This window comes from Cucurbita pepo, chromosome 1, assembly GCF_057944985.1.
Source record: "Cucurbita pepo subsp. pepo isolate OVF chromosome 1, ASM5794498v1, whole genome shotgun sequence".
Lineage (NCBI taxonomy): Eukaryota > Viridiplantae > Streptophyta > Magnoliopsida > Cucurbitales > Cucurbitaceae > Cucurbita > Cucurbita pepo.
Window position 1 is genome coordinate 1359583 of NC_141798.1, and position 15697 is coordinate 1375279.

At 36.6% G+C, this 15697-nt stretch overlaps 2 protein-coding genes across 2 annotated transcripts; one reads left to right on the top strand and one right to left on the bottom strand.

Annotated features, from left to right (window-relative positions):
• Positions 1–159: 159 nt before the first annotated feature.
• LOC111795478 (N6-adenosine-methyltransferase non-catalytic subunit MTB) lies at positions 160–6713 on the bottom strand. The gene is made up of 7 exons (XM_023677931.2): positions 6459–6713; positions 2147–4872; positions 1884–1967; positions 1639–1743; positions 1409–1517; positions 1023–1174; positions 160–664 (listed from the first exon to the last, which is right to left on the bottom strand). The coding sequence occupies exons 2-7, from the start codon at positions 4814–4816 to the stop codon at positions 239–241; spliced, it is 3546 nt and encodes a 1181-aa protein (XP_023533699.2). The 5' UTR covers positions 4817–4872; positions 6459–6713; the 3' UTR covers positions 160–238.
• Positions 6714–9691: 2978 nt separating this feature from the next.
• Positions 9692–15014, top strand: LOC111776656 (lipid droplet phospholipase 1). The gene is made up of 11 exons (XM_023656002.2): positions 9692–10070; positions 10673–10740; positions 11106–11176; positions 11289–11531; positions 12515–12678; positions 12772–12827; positions 12933–12985; positions 13097–13217; positions 13342–13439; positions 14414–14543; positions 14735–15014. Exons 1-10 carry the CDS (start codon positions 9934–9936, stop codon positions 14483–14485), a joined length of 1083 nt encoding a protein of 360 aa, XP_023511770.1. The 5' UTR covers positions 9692–9933; the 3' UTR covers positions 14486–14543; positions 14735–15014.
• The last annotated feature ends 683 nt before the right edge of the window (positions 15015–15697 follow it).

Genomic DNA, 15697 nt, shown 5'->3' on the forward strand with positions numbered 1-15697 from the left:
AAACTTCCATCATGAATTAAAATGGTTTTTTTAAGTTCATAAGATAGTTGAGACAGCAAGAGTAGAACCTTCAATAACAAGATTGAATTTCACTTTCTTTCAACCTTCTTTAAAGCAATGAATCAATAACAAAATTAAGTAATATAACAGCTACAGGTCAAGTGATGGAAATGGCAACGCCATAAAAACGTTTCTACCTTTTCTTTTATGAGGAAAAGTTATGAAGGAACAATATATATTACAACATATTTATCTGTCTATGAGGTTCAAAATCAACATACTCTCCGCTTGCCTGCTCGCCCAACCTATACATATCAAAAGCTTTATCGCCTAGAGGAATATTGTTGCCTTCTCGTCCTTTAAAACCCTCCATTTGTGAACCCCAAGGGGGCAGTGTAATAGGGTTGGGATTTGAAACATCTAAACCGGTCGGATTCTGCGGCGAGTTCCCCAGTGGTCTCCGGTTAGTCGAGTTGGCTACAGTTAAAGCTGCTGCTGATTGTTGCTGCTGCATTTGTTGCTGGTTTTTCATCGGTGATTTTGGCCTAAGCAACTCTATATCTGGGGTCGTCATAACAAGATGAGATGCTTCTGGGGGTGGATTTCGGCCTCCCCCACCTTGCCAAACTTTTCCATCTTTGTCAGCAAAGTTCTTGATATATGCCTGAATATGAACCATGTGACATTCAAGTTCAGAGATGAATAATAATAATAACTGATGGTAGCAGCCAACAAAATGAGGAAGTGACAGCAACAAAAATATACGAGGCAAGTAAGGCATTTTCTTAATCTTTCACTTAATTTTTGTACGAGCTACTAATGTTGTTCGAGAAAAGTTCAAATCCAGTCAGAAAATGTGTAGTTTAGTCTCTCCCTATTGACAAGAAGATCACATTTATCTTTTCCATGCAAAGGTCAGATTTCATATGTTCGTGAATACAATTTTCAGAGGTCAACAATAAGCAAAACAAATGCCGCGATGCTTTGTGTACGCAGAAAATTTTAGTTTCCTCTTGTCATACCTCAGAAAGAAAGTTTGATGACGACAGCTCCTTACCGACAGTGAGCCACCCCGCTCGAATATTATGGTCCTCACCAAAGAGCTCTAGCCTCCTGCGGCCAAGGGCAAAATGCTCAATTATCCGGTACATATCTTCGGGCTTCTGGGTTGAACCTGAGATATATTTTAAGCATAAACTCCGGTCACTGTCCATTAATCCATTCATGATAAACATCAATGCTAGAAAGAAGTAGAAAAACCAGTCGGCATAAGTTCGGACTCTGCGGAGTTTACAATATTTGTTACCGAAAATGACTTCAATGCATACACACCAAGAAAATATATACTAAAAATATCAAAAGATATGCAAACACAGGCAAGGGCATGGAAGCTAAAGACGATGCTGACCATAAGGAGGTTCCTCGGCAATAATTACGTCAGTATCAATGTTTGCGTGGATAATATGTCCATCAGTACTGCGACGTACAGTTCCTTTAATGCCCATGAGACAATGCTCCTTCATTGAGACAGCAGAAAAACGCTCGTAAGTGAAAAGGATAGATCTCATAACAGTGCAGCAGAAGACTCAAAATCTAAATAAGGTTGCTCAGAAATTTTTAACGGAAAATTAGACTGACCTTGGAGTGCTGGAAAAGAGTGTGGGAGTCATGCCGTAAACCTGGAGTTGCATTATTTTTGTTCGTCTTCACCCAACAAATATCCTCACAGCGTCGAAATCCCCACTAAGCACCCCACCAAAATGAATCATTCAATGGAAATTTTTTAAATAGGTGAAAACAATTTAGTAGGCATGTATACCACAACCTAAGCATTGGTAAAGTGCTACTCATATTCTCTAATAAGGAGGCATAATCATTTTTACCTTCTTAAGACATTGACGGCCCTGCTCAAGGCCAACACCATCGCCAACCCATAGGAATATGAAAGAAGGTGTATCAGCTATTGCCTGCAAAAAAAAAAAAAAAAAAAAAATGGGAAGATTTGATACTGACAGAAAGAAACTGTACAAAAAGGGAAATGATGGTGATGTAGTTGAAGAAAAAGTCAACTGACTAAATTGTTTCCAGTCCCAACTTATTTTAATGCTGAAGGCTTTATTGGTAAAATCTCTAACATAAGAATTACCTCAATTTTAAGATTCATAATTTCTTCAAAAGTCCAATATTCCATGTGATCAGCAACACCAGGAGCCCGATGAACATATTCTTCCCATGGGGGATCAATGAGAATGACATCAAACTTGGTTCCAAAGAATTCTGGTGAAAGTTCAAAGTCTCTCAGATCACACTTGTAATACATAGGATGAGAGGCAGAATTGGCTACAATTTCGTCCTTTTTCTGTATGAGTTCTCTAAGTTTGGGATAGTCCTCCACTACATTTGTGAGCTCAAGCTCCCGGATGAAATTCTGTGGTCGCATTCCCGTGTCAACAAAATTTTGAGAGTAATCATTCTGCTCTCCTCTTGAAGGCGCCTTGCCAGGAGGACCAATACCTTTCTGGGCAGCCCAACCACTAGGGTTTTTATCAGGTTGAGCACCCCGCCCCACTGGTCCAGAAGCATTAAAACCAGGCCCAGCTACACCGGAAGAAACACCTCTCCCAGAGCCTGATTGATTAAAATACATGGCAGCATTAGGTGGTGTCCCAATATTTGGAGGAAATCTAGGTCCGGATGGTCCTGGTGGAACAGCTAGCATATTCATATCAATACCACGACCACCAGGCCAAACTGGTGGGGAGAATGGTGGGATAAAGACACCTGGAGACACTGGTGGGCCTGGACCAGGTGACATGCCAGGAGTAAGTGGCTGCATTGGTCCGGGTGGAGGAATTCCTAGAGGTCCAAAAGGAGATCCCATCATTGGCAATGGAATTCCACCCTGCTGACTCTCTCTCCCAGCAGGTCTTCCCCTGCCCCCTCTCCCTACTCTATTCCCTTTCATTCCTTGCTGACCAGCTCGGTTGAAGGACCCTGGCTCTTGATTGCCATAGAGTTGCTGTGAACCACTGCTAGAACTTTGACCACCAGCAATGCGACCTGAATTTACGCCTTTCTGGCCTCTTCCCTTCTCACCATGGAAATCAAAGTCATCCCTCCATGGATTCTGATCTGCCCCCCCTTCATCCGCATATCTCTCCTTCAAATCTCCATCAGATTGCCCTGGAACATAGTTATCAGTCCTCCTTGCCCTTCCTTCCTGCTGATGCATCCACTCACCATCACTTGGTGCGAACTTGCCATCAGATTGCTGGGAAGCTTCAGTTCTCCTAGCAAAGTTTCCAGACTCCACCCTTCCATAATCCAGAGGTTTGGTTTGGATCTCTATCACATCATAATTCTCGTTCAAAATGCCAAAGTTTGATGATGTCTTCACTGCTTCACCCCTATTCCCATCTTTACGATTACTAGACCTACCATGAGGCCTTTCACTATCATTCCGCTCACGGCCATGTCTAGGAAGCTCCCACTCCCTACCATGATCGTACATATAATCCCCAGATTTTGTATCACTGTCTTGGTTTCCATGTTGCCGTTTTTTCCAATTGTCAGCATTACCTTCCCAATCTCTGTTTCGATCACTCCAACTATCATCTCTGCCTTTTGGCCTTTCATCCCTGTAACCCTCTTTTTCTAGTTCCTTCCGCTTGTGGTTAAAACTTCTTTCATACTCCACATCTGTGTAGTTTGATTCTTGATGCCTCTCCAGCCTGTCAGGACTTTTGGCCTTGTCGACATTTCCAACTTCTCTTGCACCTTTATCTCTGGTCCACGTCCGTCCATCATCATCACAACTGAGTGCTTTCTCTCGACCATTTGCAGCATCTCTACTAGTAGAAATTTTTTGCTGCCTATATTTCTCAGTTTTGTCTCGGCTTGATTTATCTTCACGAGAAACTGAACTTGCCCTACTACCTTCTTCTTGCACTTCTGTCCTGCCTCTGCTCTTCCCTCTATCTGCATCAAGTTTTTTATCCTCCCTGTAGTTAGACTTTGTACTCTTGTCATTGAATGAATCTAATCCCTGACCCTTACTCTCACTGGCTTCATTTATTGATGGAACACTTTTCTCCCTTAGACTCTCATACTTCAAATCAGAAGCCTTGCAACTTCTTCCCTCGACTTTTTCAGAATAACTTTCTTCAATTTTGTTGTCAGCATCTGGTTCATCCCATCTTCTCCTAGATCTCCTTGCCTGCTCGGAAGATCCATGACCTTTCTCTCGGCTACTATGTCTCTTTTCTGAGTATTTGGAATCTCGATCTAGTGTCTTTTCAGAATCTCCATCATGAGATCTTTCTTCTTTGTTTTTGCCTCTACTCTGAGAACTTTCATGCTCGGAAAACTTTGAAGTCATTTTTCTTTTTTCATTTTCATCTCCTTTACCAAGACCTCTACTTCCTAACTTATCCCCAGCATCTTTCCTATTATCCAATTCTCCATCTTGGTACCAACTACTAAGTTTTTCCAAGGTGCTCTCCTCTTGTTTCTTTTTTGTCTGCTTTGAACGTGACTCTTTCCTTGAATCATACTCATCTTCTTCACTATCTCCTCTATTAGAACCGCCTGACCTTTTTCGACTGTCATTTCTATCCCCATATGCTTTTTTTCTTCCACTACTGTCTAATCCGTCGGCATCTTCTCCATTGCCCGACTTTCTTGACCTACTTGACCTATGTTTTCTCTTATCACAGCCATCCCACCCTTCATCATCTCCTGCCCCATCATTCTTCACACCCGAACCATCTTCTAAATCTCTCTTCACATTAATCCTGCTGGATTCAGGTGAATCCATTGATTGTAAACACCTTAATAACCACTTCAAAACTAGTTGTTAGGATTACAAGCCATCTGCATAGAAACATGGAGATAAAATTAGATTTAAAACAGAAATGATTTGTGAATATAAAATTCCTTCTTCAAATATCTCCCTACCCGGCCCAAAAATAAAATGAACACAATTTTATACATATGGAATAAAAGATCCAAAAGATATAGATATTGTTTATAAGAAACAACTAATAAAACTTATAATATGCATAATAAATCAGTTGAAGTTATAGAAGAAAAATAAACTGAGGCATCACAACAGGAATTAATAGGGGGGGGGAAGGCATTACAGATGTATAAAGAAAGGAAGACAGCGCAATGATTTGATTGAAAGTTACATTTTAGCTTCTTTATGGTCTACTTGACTTGTAGAGTTAAAGGAGTGTGCACTTCTTTTTTTATGAGGAAATTGATAACATGCCTTCAGGTATACTCCCATGCAGAAGAAACACGCACAAAGACTTGCTCATCCAGAGAAGTTTTTCAGACAACCAAAAGGCTTTGCACAAAAAGTATAGAGGGTCGAGGAATACTCCAATGAGGAAAGTATTGAGACGCATTTGATAGAAAAAACTTGTGCATTGTTTTAAAAAGCCTCAAAAGGCTTGTGCTGAATACGCACTTCTCGCTTAAGTGTGATAAGTTTTTTTAAATAAACAGTAAAATTAAACAAAGAAGAAGAAAAAACTTAGACAAAAGCTCAAAGTTCTATTTGTTCAACCTTAAAAAGAAGACATTCTTTCTCTCTATTAGATGTGGATCGTGGAATAAAATTAGGAGTAACATGGAAATAAGACTGAACTGAGGAGGATAATAAGGTGGCCTGTAAATCCAATAATGGAAGAAATAGAGATAAAGATTTTATAGCCTATTTGTACTTGAACTTTGGTTGTCTTTAGTTAATTATTTGTTGTCTTTATCTCGTAAATCATAATGCCTTCTAATATATATGTACATTTTATATACAGTGAGTTTCGATTAGTCGAAAACCACAACTTTTTTTGCCCAAAACACTAGTGCGCTTCATAGTCCTAAATACACTTGTAAAGTAAAAAAAAAAAAAAAAAAAAAAAATGGAATGAGAACAAGAACAACGGCAAAAGGGTAACTCGTAGTTCATCTAACGAGTTATTTCGATTTGTAAGACAATTGGTTCGATGTGTTTTATGCTAGTGAATCCATAAGACTTCAACAAAAACCAACACTCGATTCAATCCATAAGATCCAGAGCTACACGATCCACAAACGTAGTGTCCATGGGGATAAGGATGAATCCTTTGTACCACCCGCATTGCATATTGCATAAGGGTAACCCGGATTAGCACGCCTAAACAAGCAATTCATGTAATTCAAACAACAAACCCCTCGGCCCTCAACCTCACACATCCATTCCAAAACCCACGACCTTCACACAGCCTCGAAAGCCCCAAACACCACAAAACCCCCTAGCCCTTCGTCTACCCCCGTTATCCCATCCCCTTCGCTTCCTAACCCTCGAATTAACAAATTTTCAACAGATAGCAACAGAAAGCATCGCAAAAACATTGCAGAGCTCAAAAAACAACACAAACATACGTACGATTAACCATTGACTTGCAAGCTTATACCTGGGAGGAGAGCTCGAGTGAGAGCCGATCAAGAGTGAACCAGCAATCAAAAATAGATACAGAAATCTGCGGAATCAGTTAAATGCTCGGGCTGAGATCGATAATGCGTTCTCGACGGCATGGATGATGGCACGAAAACGAAATGCGAGAGAAAGCTAAAAGCGGCATAAAAATCCTTCGAGTTCGTTCATAGTCGCCTTCCTTCCTGCGTTAGACGGAAGGCGATGAAGCTGTGCGTTCCGCGAAATAATTTTTCAGTTTCCATTGTTTAACCCTATACTTATTGTTACCCACAGTAAAATAAATTAACCAAGATAAATAACAATAATTTTTAACCCCTGAATCAGAAAATTACACCCCAATTATATTATTGTCTTAAATTCCATTATAAGCGTAAAGTCATAAAACAGTGTCCACGTTAGGTATTAACACTAAGCACAGTACTAATTTATATTATTTTCGTTCGTTTTTTTTTTAGCTTCCGCTCGACGTTTTAAAATGTATCTACTGTGAAGAGAGTCTAGCCCTACTTTAACCAGTGTCTTATACCATTCGATTACTAACTCTTATACAATTTGTTACAAATGGTGTCAGAGTCAAACACAAAACGTTATACTAACGAGGACGTTGGGCCCCAAAATGGTGGATTATGAGATCCCACGTTGGTTGAAGAGGGAAACTAAACATTCCTTTACACGGGTGTGGAAATCTCTCGTAGTAGTCCTGGAAGGGAAAGCCCAAATAATCTAATATCTGGATTTTAGTAGTCAGAAAAATTCAAACTCACAACGAAGTTGGATATGTGTAACAGCTCAACTATTTTTAATTTGGACCGACCAAAATCACTACTTAGTCTTTTTAGTTTCCAATTCTCTCTCTCTCTCTAATGCGATCATTTTCATGCACACGGGTTTGTGTGTATCAGTTTTATGTACACCGGTTGTAGCCACACGTTACTTTCATACATCTTAAATCCCTTTGGGTATGCATTACTCTCATACACACTGGCTATATGCACGTCGCTTCCGTATACTTAGAGCTTATGGACATACATCACTTTCATGCAAGAAAAATGCGTAGAAAAAATGATAATTTGTTTCAACATTTGATCATGCAAGAGATTTCACGTGCAAACAATTTACAAACAATCGTTATCATGAAAAGGTTCGTGATAAGGTTTCTCAATTAGATCTCAGTACAAAAACTCCAACTAAAAGTTTATTTATTAAAATAAATTACGAACCATCCCTACCACGAAATCACACCAAACTGAGATTGATTTTTATGGAGACCATTCCAAAGTTTCAAGATTCTAAATACTTATTTCTCCTATGATTCACGTTTTATTTCTTTCGTGTAATGTTGATAACTTCAAACTCGTAAACTTGTCATTATCCGATAAAATTTCATTAAAATATCCTCTCGTTAGCCATGAAGAATCATCCATGGAAGATGAACTTATTGAAATGCTGAAACTTTCTAGATCATTACGAAAAGAGAGGATAGAATAATTGCTAGAAGTTTGTGCTGCCTTGCACAATTTTAATGCTTGCGGACTCCAACTTAGGGTTGCTTCGAAGAAAGAACGAAGAAAACCAACTACAATTATTATTATTATTATTATTTTTTTTCATTTTATCTAATAATGTTGACCACAAGTTTAAAATTCCCAACCAATAAATAAATGGTATTTTAATATTATTTATGTGTATGTCTCTGTTGTGAGTAGAGATGTTCATTTAACCTGTAAAGAGGTTATGAATCCACTTCAAAAGAATTATATTTTTGCTGGAGAATGAAAGAGGGAGCAGAAAGAGACTAAAGACAAATACCTCAGCGTTGCTCTTGACCCACCCAAATCTACATCTTATTTATATAAATATTTTTTAAATACGAAATACTATATTGTAATATTAAAATTTAAATTTTTAAAAATTAGATTAAACCTTTAGTTATATTTTTGCCGCATATTTTGCATTTTTTTAATAAAAATTATATGAAAAAATATAAATTATCTGGTAAAAATTAGTTTAAAATGTTTTAAAAAATATATATGTATATATATTGAGAAAATGCAAAATTTCTTTGGTAAAAGAATAAATTTGAAATTAGAATGAAACTGAAATAGAAGATAGGGACTATATATATATATATTATTTATTTATTTATTCGTGTTTGCCTGGTTGCTTCTATGAGTTTATTAATTACAAACTATTTATTTGACATTAATGCCATTTAATATTGAACAAATTAGTTTCTCTTCTTGGTGAGGAGATTTGATTTTAGTTGGTCAATGCCCATGAGGTGCGTGAAAATTTAATATATAAATATATAATTGAAAACATGGCCAGTTTTGTTGGTGTATTGAGAATTTTATCTCATCGCACACACCAAAAAATATATAAATAATAACAATATTTATCTTTTACACATTCTCATTCCTATTTTTATTTTAGGATAGAAAATAAAATTGATATAATTCGATATTTCGTAATTTATTTTTTTTTTATTTTAAAAATTAAATCCGTCTTTTTATTTGGCGTGATTCAATCAACTTTGCTAATGTGGATCGAAAGGAAGTTGAGGATAAACATAGATTTCCGCCTATTCAAAGTGTTATACGTAGCTAAGAGACCATTTTGTACACCCGCTTTCAAGTGAAGCCGATCCCAACTACTACAACTAGAAGGAATGTAGTAAGGTCATGTAATAGAGTACGAGATTCTGGAGTTCTCAATCGGTCAGAGAACCGCCTTGTCAAGACGGAAGTTGTGGGTTTGAGCCTCATCGATCCCAGTGAATTAGAATCTAATAAAAAAAATACCTATACTTGACAACATAATACGTTTAAAGTCATATACTAACTATATATAATATAAAAAAACATAAATATAATCCAAAATTTTTAATATATTTATTGAATTATGTTCACGTGGAACATCGATTACAATTTTTTATATAAATTAATTTAATTTTTATGAAATGGAAAAAAGAAAAAATCTTATCCAATAATTAGGAAATGATTTCTAGAAGATAATTTTTAAAATTAATTTATATTTATGGGGTTTAGAAGAGAAATTGTATTAAGATTTGCATATTAATATTGAGTACCTTAGAAAACACACTAAATTTCGTAATTATATTTATTTACACGCTAAAAAAACAAAAATTATTTAATGGGAAACCCAATAAATAATTGGAACCGTATGGGATAATAGAAGCACGGAAACAATAAACCTGTCAGCAACTACTTTGTCTTCTTTTCCAATTAGTTTCATCGTTTTCAAGATTTATCTTCCTTCTCCGTCTCATCTCGCCACAGTCTCAACCAACTATTTACCTCTCTTCCCTTCTCCCTTCACTTTCTCGCTCCTTCTGCATAAATTTCCCTCGAATTCGCGCCATCTTCTCTCCTGATCTTGTGTTTTCCTACGATTTTGAACTGATTGTGACGCCGATTGCTAGCTGAATTTCTATGGAAAACGGCGTTTGTGACAACGGCGTGTGCTCCTCAGAGTCGGTGAATGGAGGCCAAGATGTTTGGAGCTCTAAGGAGAGCGATTCTCTCTCCGCCGATCATCTCGTTGTCATGGTCAATGGCATAATGGGGAGGTACGAGTTTTCTGATCAATCTTTTGTTCCGTTGTAGTGTTTTCTCAAATTGCCGAGTTTCACTATGCGGAAGATGTTAATCACTCTTTAATATTCCTAAGAGGATTTTCCCCTTCTTTATTGCTAGTTGTAACTTTGTATTCATATGAGCGTTTGATTATATTGTTTTATTTCTTCAAATTTAAGAGTCTTCCACGATGTATCGGGCTGCTGTTGAATTAGGGCTGATAATTCGTTTGTTGATTTTCTAGTTTGCTAATATATGTTCCGGGATAGAATTGTTTGTAATTGGATCAGGTTCTGCATGTACTTTTGAAGCTATGCTTCCATTTCCAAGATTTATCTGGTTGATTTCTTGTGAATGTAGTGCCTAGAGTATTCCGGTGTAGTTACGATTGAGGGAACCTTTGGTAAACTTTGAGCTGTTCTAGTGGGTGATGATTTGGCTTCCTGAAATGAAATATCTACTTACCATTGCTTGAATTGGACTGGTCAGCCATTCCGGCGATGGCTGTTTTTAGTCCTCTGTTTTGAGTCACAAACAACCGGAACATAATTTCTGTCATTTGATTATTCAAATTGTTATGAACTTGTCTGTGCAGTTCCACTGATTGGCGGTACGCAGCAGAGCAATTTGTTAAAAGACTTCCTGACAAGGTTTTTGTTCATTGTAAGTAGGATCAAGTATCACTTCCGTATCTCATGTTGTGGTAACTGACGCTTTATTGAATGCAGAGGCGTATATGAGCTGGGTTGATTTAGACTAAGAGATGCTTTAGAATCACTTAAATTTCTATCTAAATGACCATGGACTTTTAGAACCCAACCATGCGATCTTGTTACTATTATTATTCTTACTCTTTATTTTGGTTCCCTTGTTTCATTCATCAATAAAACTGTTTCTCATCTGTAAAAAAAAAAAAAAAAAAAAACATTTACATCCTCTCAAGTCTTAACTACCGGATGATAAATATTTTTTTTCATTCATTTCTTTGTCTTGCTCATCTTCTCAGTTTCAAGCATTTTATTTTTTAGGTAGTGAACGAAACGTGTCTAAATTGACGCTAGACGGCGTTGATGTGATGGGCGATCGGTTGGCTGAAGAGGTCAGGTCTTAGGCTCGACATTTCATCCGATTAGCATTCAACAAAATTGATTGCGTAGTCTCGTTCTATTTCATTTATACCCAAATCTGATGATTGTTTATGAACATTCCAGGTTCTTCAAGTGATTCAGAGAAAGCCCAACCTACAGAAGATCTCCTTTGTTGCACATTCTGTGGGGGGGTTAGTAGCAAGGTATGCCATTGGAAAACTATACAGCCCGCCTGAGACAGAGAAATTAGAGGATGCATCTACAAATGGACAACCACAAGAGCCATCTGGTGCAATAGGTGGTTTGGAGCCTGTGAACTTCGTTACTGTTGCCACACCGCACCTAGGTTCAAGGGGTAATAAGCAGGTATCTAGATAATTTTTTCCTGCTCTTGCATCTGAGATTATTTTATCTTTAAACATGCAACGGTAAGTTGTGCATTGCTTTTTGGATTTGGTATCAACGAATTAGGTTTCAAGTGCCTTGGTGGTTAGCTTTGTATTTTTTATGAAGCTTGATCAGTCTGGCTGTCGGCATCGTCTGGATAAGTAAAAGACTTTAAGATCCAGAATGCAAACTGGTGCAAATTCTTAGAAATACTCTGTTATAGGGAGTTAACATAGCCATAATCGTGGACTGGTATGACCCAACAAATCAAACCATGGTCTGATTTCTGCTGGTTGCCTTCGGAATATAATCATAACTATTCTCGCAAGTAAAAAGCTTTCTTTCTTTTATGTATATATTAAATACCAGTGATGGTATGCACAATTCATACCTATCTCTAAATAGTGCGGTCTTCTTGGAGATGTTATTTAAGGCGTGCAGACATTGAATAATTTTCCGTCTTGTTGGGTCTTAGGCTGTCTATTTTTTTTAGTCAGCAGTGCACCGTTGTAGTGATGATCCCCCTTGGTGTTCTACAATAACCGTTCTCTGATTTTCTCAATTTCCTTTATGTTTTCATCCATCTTCTCGTCATCTTTATTAGCAATAAAAATACTTATTTCCATAATTGATGAAATTATCGAACTTTCGCAGTAGGTGAACCCCTATTGGAAATTTATCTATTACCTTCCCGTAATCACTATGTAAATAGTGTTAATTGCAAAGCGTTGTGAGACATTTCAGACATCTGAACTTTGAAAATCAATAAAATTTGTTTCTTATGTAAAAAAATAAAGTAAAAACTTTTCTCACTATCTATCTATATTGACGTTTTAATGAGATTCTCATCAGATACTTTTGACATTTCAGTCAACTTTAATATTTTCATCCTTTATTCATGGGACAACTTTTCATGTCAATTATGGTCTTGTACTCTTGTTAATCTTGGTCTTTCTTACCAGGTACCGTTTCTTTTTGGTCTAACTGCTATTGAGAAACTCGCAAGCTTGATTATCCATTGGATACTTAGAAGAACGGGCGAACACCTTTTTATGACTGATGATGATGGAGGAAAGCCTCCACTGGTTCAACGCATGATAGAAGACCAAGGCGAATACTACTTCATGTAATTATCAACATTTTGACATTCAATATGATATTTTGAGTGGTAAAGTACTTGGAGTTCCTTGATAGAATGGCGAAAATTTTATTAATGCAGGTCTGCGTTGAAGTCATTCAAACGTAGGGTCGTCTATTCTAATGTTGACTACGACCGTATCCTTTTTTTGCTGTCTATCTAGCCAATATAAATTTTTTTTAATGTTATTGGTTGATTTTCAAAATATTCATTATTGTTCTCCTTTACAAGATATTGTGAAGATTTTGTTGGTTGGAGAACATCATCAATTAGACGTATTGATGAGTTGCCAAAGGTACTTTTTCCCCACTTTTTCTTGTAGTAGATTAACCACTGGATACATGGTAACCAGTTGATAAATTTGACAATCATGATCATTAACCACTCACTCCTATTGGATTATTAGTGGGAAGATGCGGTCAACGAAAAGTATCCTCATGTTGTTTATGAAGAACACTGCAAGGGTACCGATGCTGAGAAGATCGAACCAACCTCAACAGAAGTTAGCTATCCTGAAAGGCTGGAAGGTTTGCACTTTCTCTCTGTTGTCTAAGTTACATGCAATTCAAATAGTAGGCCAATGTTGACAGCTAAATTTCGGAAGCATAGTTGTCTAACGTCCTTTGCTTGTTCATGGATTTGGTCGGTTAGAGGAATTGGTGACGGGTCTATCTCGTCTGTCATGGGAAAAAGTAGATGTTAGCTTTCATAAATCTAGACAGAGGCTTGCAGCTCACAGCATTATTCAGGTAGCTCTCACTGTCTCTCTCTTACACTTCTTCCTGCATTTCCAACCCTGGATGTCATAATTCATTCAATATCTTCTGAATTCTGATGGTCAATCTTATTACACCACAACAGCTAACGCAGCCTCCATTCTTTACCTTATGGCTGATCTTTGTCGGCCGTAATGGCATATCTCTATTTCGTTGCTGTCTGATTTCCTTTTTCACTTGATTTTCACCCTTTTACTTATCATTTTTCCTTGAAATACCTAGGAAAGCTTCGAAATACTTTTCTGATAAATACATTTTGTACTCTCAAATTTTGCAACCGCAGACTGTGTTATACTTAGTGCAGACATAACTAGAGTTGTCTGTCATTTCTGATTTCAGATCCTTTTCCTTGTTTCCAGTAAAGGTTTCGGGCTGTTCAATAACATTTTCGTTTTATTTTTCTATTGTTAAATATCATGCTAATTTCCAACATTTTTCTTCGTTTGTAATCTACTTTGCGAAATCGTTTTCTAAACCATAACAAAATTAGAAAAAATAAAAGTTTTCATAAACCCAATTTTCTGTTTTATACTTTGACTAAGATTTTAAAAGTGTTCTTAAAAAGTGATATCTAAGCAAAGAAAACATGGGTATGGTCACATCTATTATAAGCTTAAAGTTTCAAGAAAAGAAAGCAAAAAACAAGATTTATATCAGACAGGGCGTTCACTGTCTATTCTGACTGAGCGGCAATTGAGAGACTAAATAATAAATTGAACAGCTAGTATAAAGAAAAAGCAGTTCAAAGTTTCAAACATAGTTTTTCTCCATTAGATTACCGTTTGGTACCACTGGTCAGTCATTCTAAATTGTTTCTAACTGGACATGCTTGGTTAGACAGGTGATTAGTCCATTGCTGCTCTAATATCTTAACCCCGTTCTGCTGCCTTTACAAGTATGCAATTTCTTATTTTCTAAATGTTTATCTTACTTCATACCATCAACAGGTGAAAGATCACATCGGGCATATAGAAGGTGCAGATGTCATAGATCACATAATTGATCATTTTCAAACTTGAACTGCTAACGACCACGACGAAACCACGATTACATACTAGAGACGCCGTCTTATCGCGGGTAAGCTTTAACCTGGACAACGAAATTGTCGATTTAATCACTAGAAGCATTTTTTTGTTTCTTTTCTTCTACTAGGATTTCAACTAGATGGGTTGCCTAGTGCTAAAATCTGTGTACTGCAGTAGGATTTTAGGAACCTATTTATTTTACTGCTGCGATGAACTGAAGCTCTCCCTTTCGACTGACTGCAGGTTGGAGATGCTTTTGCAGTCTAAAGGACACATTTCCACGAAACCTATGATTACAATTTATTGATGTCGCTTAATACATAGTATTATAAATTGTATATGTTAGGATACTATATGGTTATTTGAATAATCACATTAATTGTAGTAATAACTGGTTTGGTGAAGTGTTCGTTAGAGTGTGGCTTAAGTGCATGCTTCAAAAAGTATAAGTGAACAATGTTGAATCATAAACCACAAAGAACATGGTTCCTATGAAAGTACCAAAGTCTGTCCTTTCCTTAAACTGTGTTTATGTCAACATTCAATTTATTTGTTTGCCTGCACCTTATTATGTCTAGCAAGGATAAAACAGTCATTTTACTTGCTTGCTATTGACGCCGATAATACTATGACAAAAGCGAGTATACACAACGGTAATTAACATATATTTTTTTAATCAAAATATTAAAGGGAATTTTTTTTAATAAAAAAGGAAAGAGCCGATATTAATTATGAAGCTAATAATTCCTGCTTTATGATTCAACTTCTATGTTATGTTATGAATCGGTGGTATATAATCTATGTAGATGTTCTTTGACATACTAGCTTGTAATAGCCCAAGCCTAATACTAGTAGATATGTAACTGTCAAAATTTATCATTAGCAGACTCGTTACTTATGGTCGTCTCAACGTATATGCTAGGTAGAAATTTTCACACCTTCATAAATAATGTTTTATTATCTTCATAAATAATGTTTTATTCCTCTCTCCAATCAAGGTAGATCCCGTGTGACACAGTGATTTGAACAGGGGATTGTTTTAGTAAATTCTTTATTGGTTAGGAAAATATATTTAAATAACAGGGAATTGTTTTAGTAAATTGTTTAGGGGATTGTTTTAGTAAATTCCTATTGGTTAGGAAAATATACTTAAATAACAGGGAATTGTTTATTGTTTAGGAAAATATATTTAAATAATAGTTTATG

What these genes read in the sequence shown, in the direction of transcription:
- LOC111795478 (XM_023677931.2), bottom strand. Translation starts at nt 4,816, where the DNA reads ATGGATTCACCTGAATCCAGCAGGATTAATGTGAAGAGAGATTTAGAA. An exon ending in GCCGTCAATGTCTTAAGAAG is followed by an intron (nt 1,744 to 1,883) that starts GTAAAAATGATT and finishes TGGGGTGCTTAG; the next exon opens with TGGGGATTTCGACGCTGTGA. An exon ending in CATCAAACTTTCTTTCTGAG is followed by an intron (nt 665 to 1,022) that starts GTATGACAAGAG and finishes GTTCATATTCAG; the next exon opens with GCATATATCAAGAACTTTGC.
- LOC111776656 (XM_023656002.2), top strand. Translation starts at nt 9,934, where the DNA reads ATGGAAAACGGCGTTTGTGACAACGGCGTGTGCTCCTCAGAGTCGGTG. An exon ending in GCGATCGGTTGGCTGAAGAG is followed by an intron (nt 11,177 to 11,288) that starts GTCAGGTCTTAG and finishes TGAACATTCCAG; the next exon opens with GTTCTTCAAGTGATTCAGAG. An exon ending in GTATTGATGAGTTGCCAAAG is followed by an intron (nt 12,986 to 13,096) that starts GTACTTTTTCCC and finishes TTGGATTATTAG; the next exon opens with TGGGAAGATGCGGTCAACGA.